Source organism: Pecten maximus, unplaced genomic scaffold, assembly GCF_902652985.1.
Source record: "Pecten maximus unplaced genomic scaffold, xPecMax1.1, whole genome shotgun sequence".
In the NCBI taxonomy this organism is placed as follows: domain Eukaryota; kingdom Metazoa; phylum Mollusca; class Bivalvia; order Pectinida; family Pectinidae; genus Pecten; species Pecten maximus.
The window spans coordinates 31,396-38,234 of NW_022982691.1; the positions used below are offsets into that span (position 1 = coordinate 31,396).

At 32.1% G+C, this 6,839-nt stretch overlaps 1 protein-coding gene across 1 annotated transcript; it reads right to left on the reverse strand.

The window, feature by feature from the left end:
- Window positions 1-5,014: 5,014 nt before the first annotated feature.
- LOC117320790 lies at window positions 5,015-6,060 on the reverse strand (the record flags this gene model as incomplete). The annotated part of the gene is given in 1 exon segment (XM_033875278.1): window positions 5,015-6,060. A coding segment is annotated over 1 exon segment (783 nt). The 3' UTR covers window positions 5,015-5,059.
- Window positions 6,061-6,839: the final 779 nt, after the last annotated feature.

Genomic DNA, 6,839 nt, shown 5'->3' on the forward strand with positions numbered 1-6,839 from the left:
TTTAAATAATATGCTGGAGGTTGCAGTAACATGCATAGATTATTTATGAATGCTTTAATAGATTATTAATAAAATCATATAAAACATTTTATTTCATCTTTGTTTTTCTGTCAGGGGTTGGGTGTTATTTCTATCAGTTTACTCCATTTTTTCCAATCAGTATTAAATTTTTCCAAACTCCTATTTCCTTTATCAATGCAAATATATTTCAGAACACTGTAATTATCCTTGATAATGGATTTCAATGCCGTTACTGATAAGTTTTGCTCTAAACATCTTGATCTATAAATATATTGTTTCATTATAAGTAAAATCAGATTGTCTGTTGCATAATATATGTTTTTGTTGTTAAGCATGCCAAAAATAAAGGTTTGTTTATTAAAAGAAAATGGAATCAATAATGCATCTAACAAAAATTCAAAGTGTTCAAAAAAAAATTGTACTTCTCTGCACTCCCAAAATATGTGAGTTATTGTTTCTATTTCTGTTTTACAAAAGAAGCAATATGGCGTATCAGTTAGACCAATTTTGAATAAATATGAATTTGTTGTTAATATGTGCTGGTTTATTCTATATTGTAACCACAGTAGTTTTGAGCTTCTAGTAATTCGAAAAGGGGTCAAATATATATATCTCCAAGTTTCTTCATCTATTTCAAATAAGTTGTTCCACTTCCTTTTACCAGTAGGTAGGGTTTTATTACTACAAAGAATGCTGTAGAAATCTTTTGACCCTTTCTTGCTTTTAAGAAAAATTTCTAAATTATTGGGAATAAGGGGATAAGATAAGTTAATATTATCAAATTGTCTGTGCAATAGAAAGTCCCTGATGGAATTAATAATACCCTGGTAAGTTAAAAAAATTGTGTTAACATTGAATTTTGCTGTAAACTCCTGAAAACTGTAAAATGTCAATAGGTGGGGATGTTTCAAAAGATCATGAAGTATAACAATACCCTTTTTATACCATCCCTGATAAAATACTACTTTTCTATTTACTTTTAAATCTTTATTAAACCAAATGGGTGTTTTCAGTATTGGGTAAACATACTTACTATTTAATTGTGTTGTTTTCTCTATAAGACAGCTCCAAGACTTAAATACATCTTTCCAAAACAGATTTTTACATCTAGATTCACATTTTTTAATGTATTCTGCTCCACAATTAGCCAAAATGCCTATATCAATATTTTTTGCTAAAATGTATTGCCATTTACTTGACTTAGAGTATAATCTTCTTATCCATGTTAACTTCAAAGCTCTAATAAAAGAATATATATCCACCATTCTAAGCCCTCCTTCATTATATTCTTTTACAATAATATCTCTTCTTACCTTGTCAACTTTACTGTTCCAAAGAAAATTATAAAGTTCCGAATTTAATTTTTTAATGAAGGATATATCAGGGTTTGGCAATGATATGAATAAGTGGTTGAGTTGTGAAACCAATAACGACTTTATAACTTGCATTTTACCAATAGGTGTAAGAATCCGCTTATTCCAGTTACTCAGGAGTGATTTAAGTTTTACTAGTTTTTTGTCAAAATTCATTCTAACCATTCTATATAAATCTACATTAAACTCAATACCCAATAATGTAAATGTACTTTTCCCCCAATGTAAATTCCACTCTGGACAAAACTTTTCTTCGCTGTATTTTCTACTACCTATCCAAATAACTTCAGTCTTACCCTTGTTTATCTTTAGACCAGATATTTCAGCATATTTTTTTTAACTCTTCCAATGTTTCTTGTAATGACTTTCTTGACCCATCAAGAATGACTGATGTACATTTTGTATCATCAGCGTACTGAGACAATAATATAGGAGTATCTTCAATATCAATTCCCTGAATATTTACATTATTCCTTATCCTAATTCCTAGCACTTCTGCACATAAAATGAATAGGTATGGAGAGACAGGGTCACCTTGACGACAACCTCGTTTAATATTGAAAAATGAAGATAAATTCCCCCCCTGATTAACTGATGAATTCGCCCCTTTTTGAAAAATATTTATCCATTTTCTTATATCCCTCCCAAAATTGAAAAATTCCAACACTTTATCAATGAATACCCACCCTACCGAATCAAAGGCTTTTTCAAAATCAACATTTAATAGCATCCCAGGAATATCATTTTCATCTGCATACTGCATAATATCATATATAATTCTTGTATTCTCTCCTATATACCTACCTGAGATAAAGCCAGACTGATCCGAGTTAATAATTTTATCCAATACTGTTCTTATTCTAGTAGCAACTGTACCTGAGGCAATTTTATACACTGTGTTTAAGAGCGAAATGGGTCTCCAATTCTTAATATACTGCCTTGGCTTATCTCCCTTTGGTAATCAAGTTATGATCCCCTGTCTTTGTGTTACTGAAAGTTTGTCAATATTAAACCCGTGTTGAATTGATCTGACTACAAAATGCCCTAACTGTTTCCAAAAACATTTTAAAAAACTCTACAGTAAACCCATCTGATCCTGGACTTTTATTATTCTTCATATTTTTAAGAGTTTGAGAAGCCTCCTTGTAAGTAATATTACCCTCTAAACTGTTTGATTCTAAAATATTTAATCTTGGTATATTATCATAATAAAGATATTCATTTAAGTTTACATCATGTAATTCACTATCCTCTGAATACAGTTTTTCATAAAATTGTTTAACTTCATTTTAAATTTCCTCTTGGTTTCTAATTATCTCACCATCATCTTTTTCAATTATAGGTATGATTTTAGTAATAAAGTTCCTATTTTCTAAATTTAAAAAAATATCTGGACGGCTTCTCTCCCTCTTCAACCCATTTAGCCTTAGATCTTAATATATTTCCCTTGAGCTTATGTTTTCTGATGGACTCTAATTCTCCCTTCAATCTATTTAAATCTTCCAAGTTAACATTATCTTGCTCTTCTAATCCTTTTACTTGCTCTCTAAGGGATTGTTCTTCACTAGCTCTCTGTTTTTTCTTATAAGATGAATAAGAAATGGTTTTACCCCTAATTTCAAATAAAACAGTTTCTAAAAAAAGCTGATCATTTATTGTAAATTGAATATCTTCATCTGAGACATCTGCTAAATAATTCTTATTATATATTGGTACAGCATACTGGGTTTTAATTTCTACTATATGTTTATTAATTAGTGTCAGATACTTCAAATCGTTTAGCAGTGAATTATTAAACTTCCATAACCCTTTTCCTCTCTTAAATTCGTTAAATACTAAAGTTATATATGGCATGGAATGATCAGATCGATAGCCTGGATCAATATTTGTTTTATGTGTACTAGATATAAGATTTTCGGAAACTAAAAAATAATCTAACCTAGCCTGCTTTACCGGCCTTGTCCTCCTCCAAGTGTACCTTTTACATTCTGGATGTCGACTTCTAAAAATATCTATAAGCCCAAGTTCATTTATTATCTCTAGAACTCTTTCTCTAGCCCTAGGGTTATTTACCTGCCTGTAGTTAGTACAATCTATATCAGGATCCAAAATTAAATTAAAATCTCCACAGACAATAGACGAGTCATTACCAAATTCATGTATAACATCTAGAACCTTATTATAAAATGTTGGTGTATCAGAGTTTGGACCATATAGATTAATAAGAGTGAGTCTTTTTTCATTGGCAATAATGTCTAGAGCAATAAAATTTCCGCCTAAATCTTTTCTCTCTTTTATAATCTTGATCTCAAAGTTATTATTGATTAAAATTGCTACCCCTCTGGAATTGGAGTTGTAAGAACTAAAATGACAAGTGTATCCCCATTCTGATCTAATTATATTTTCTAGTTCTACAGTGAAATGTGTATCCTGTAAACAATAAATATTAAAATCCATACTTCTTAAATATGCAAAAACGTCTTTCCGTTTACTTTTGTCACCCAAACCCTGACAGTTAGCTGTTAGAATTTTGACTTCTTCCATGATACCTTACAAGAGATGTTACTGCTTACCTGCCAGTATATTGTAGATTCTTGGTTCAATAGAAAGATCAGAAACAGATAGAAGGAAGTAAAGATCAGATAGATAGGTAGATAGTAATAAAATGTCATATGGGAAAAAGGGGGTCAGTTGGTAGTGACCACCAAACCACAGCGAAGCCTCCTCAGCCATACCGGAAGTCAAGTCTACCCATCTAAATTTTAAACCCAAACCGAGTATAATTTTCCGAAAATAACAAAAAAAATGCTATCAAAAATATAACAAGATAACCATATTCGAGCAAATTTTATCGTTAAAATATTACAGTGTTAAAAGAAAGAAACGCATGAAAAACAACATATATAAATACAATAGGAACAAAGCTTTCTCAGGGAATCATTCAAGCTACCGGAAGTTCATAAAATGAAGGTAGACTATAATTATCAAACCAGGTTTGTGTTTTTGGAAAGGTTCCTATATATATTAGAGAGCTATCACAGACATTATACTACTATATATATATACCGAATATTGAAAATATGCACCAGGCCTATATATTAGAACCTGTTCATTTATACAGTTATAGAAACGTACACTGTATACATACACAGGACGTAATATACATGTAATAGCAGTAATAAAATAAAATAATAATAAAAAAAAAATCCTGCCCAAATACATTTTACATAATATATGTAGTAGATTCTATGCACTTTATATTTGGCAAAAATAATTTCATTACGCTTATACGTATTATTGCAACATAGTTAACTAGTATCAGGGGTTAGAAAGTCGTTCCATAGCTATAGATTTTTAACAGGTAGACCCTATACATTTTATAGCAGGGCTATTCTGTAATTCATTATATTTGTTAACCAAGAACAATGAGGTTGTTATAAAATAATAGTATTTATAACTGACTTACCTCTGTATAGAGTGCATATATATAACTCCAGAGAAAAGAATATATATAACTCCAGAGAAAAGAATAGAGATCACTCATTACACATCACTAGATACAACCGGACACTTTCACTCGCGATATATACATTTTTTATATATATAATCACTTTGACACGTCATTTAAACTAACTGGTCGAACAGGCATATATACATGCCCAAAGTCACGAACGACCGCTGTAGTTAAAGTTGGCATCGTTTTCTAAGTATGACTTCGTGAGCTTGGTACTATAGAAAAGTCTTCTTCTTTTCCCATTCTTCAAGACTACAAATAGTTTTCCATCGATACTATACGAATTTTGCACACAGTCTAGTCTAAATGCTTCACTGAGTCTCTGCTGGTTAAATCTAGTCAGGTCCTCAGAAACTATTAAGCCTGTCCCTTTTAAAATCCTCCTGGCTCTGACTAGTTCTTGCTTCTTCGTCCTGTGTGTAAGTTTCACTATAACAGTTCTTTTCCTTGAATTGTCGAATTTCCCAAGCCTATGTGCTATGTCAATGTCCTCTGGTCTCAAGGATACTCCCAGCTTGGTATTGGAAAATTCCACTACCTTTTTCACACAGTCCTCGACTGATTCCTTGACTGAAGGGTCGTGAAGTCCGGAGATTCTTACTGAATTTTTCCTGCCTTGTTGCTCAAGGTCATTGAATTTGCACTCGAGGTCATTGATGGTGTAATCCGAGTCACACTGTCTCTGCTCTAACAAACTGACCTTATCTTTCAGTTCCTCATTTTCACTCTCCAATGTGTTGATCCGCAGCTTGAAGGAGTTGACAAGTTCTTCATTCTGTCTCTGAATTTCCGTCTGAATGTCCTCTTTCAATTTAAAAACTATGGAGTCCATATATTCTTTGGTGACGGAATTCTCCAATTTCGCCGAAAGTTCGTCCAGTCTGTCCGCAACACTGCTAGTTACAGAAGATTTCCTATTAACTGGTGGTCCCATGTTGGTAGTACAATGTGTTACAAGTACACAGATCTATAAGTATGTACGTGCACAGTTCGATATACAATGTATAAGTAATGCGTGGAATGTCGCTGTGAGTGGTGGTCACCACCAGTAGTGTTAATCCATGGTCATATCAAAACACGCTTTAAAGTCACTTTTACTGGATCTGACGTTCCTAGGAAGACTAGTACTGATAGAAAATAGCTTCCTATACATTCATATCGAAAATCGAATGTCCAAATGTCCAAATACCGACAAAATAGCGGAAATTTGTCGGAGCGTTGTTTTTCTGACCACCACAGGTGTAGTGTCACGTGATCCCGTAAAACAGAGACTTATCTTACCTGTAAAACAGTGACTTATCTTACCTGTAAAACAGTGACTTATCTTACCTGTAAAACAGTGACTTATTATCTTACCTGTAAAACAGAGACTTATCTTACCTGTAAAACAGTGACTTATCTTACCTGTAAAACAGTGACTTATTATCTTACCTGTAAAAGAGACTTATTATCTTACCTGTAAAACAGTGACTTATCTTACCTGTAAAACAGACTTATTATCTTACCTGTAAAATAGAGACTTATTTTACCTGTAAAACAGTGACTTATCTTACCTGTAAAACAGAGACTTATTATCTTACCTGTAAAACAGAGACTTATTATCTTACCTGTAAAACAGTGACTTATTATCTTACCTGTAAAACAGAGACTTATATATCTTACCTGTAAAACAGTGACTTAATATCTTACCTGTAAAACAGAGACATATCTTACCTGTAAAACAGACATATCTTACCTGTAAAACAGAGACTTATTATCTCACCTGTAAAACAGAGACTTATTAACTTACCTGTAAAACAGTGACTTATATATCTTACCTGTAAAACAGTGACTTAATATCTTACCTGTAAAACAGAGACATATCTTACCTGTAAAACAGACATATCTTACCTGTAAAACAGAGACTTATTATCTTACCTGTAATACATGCC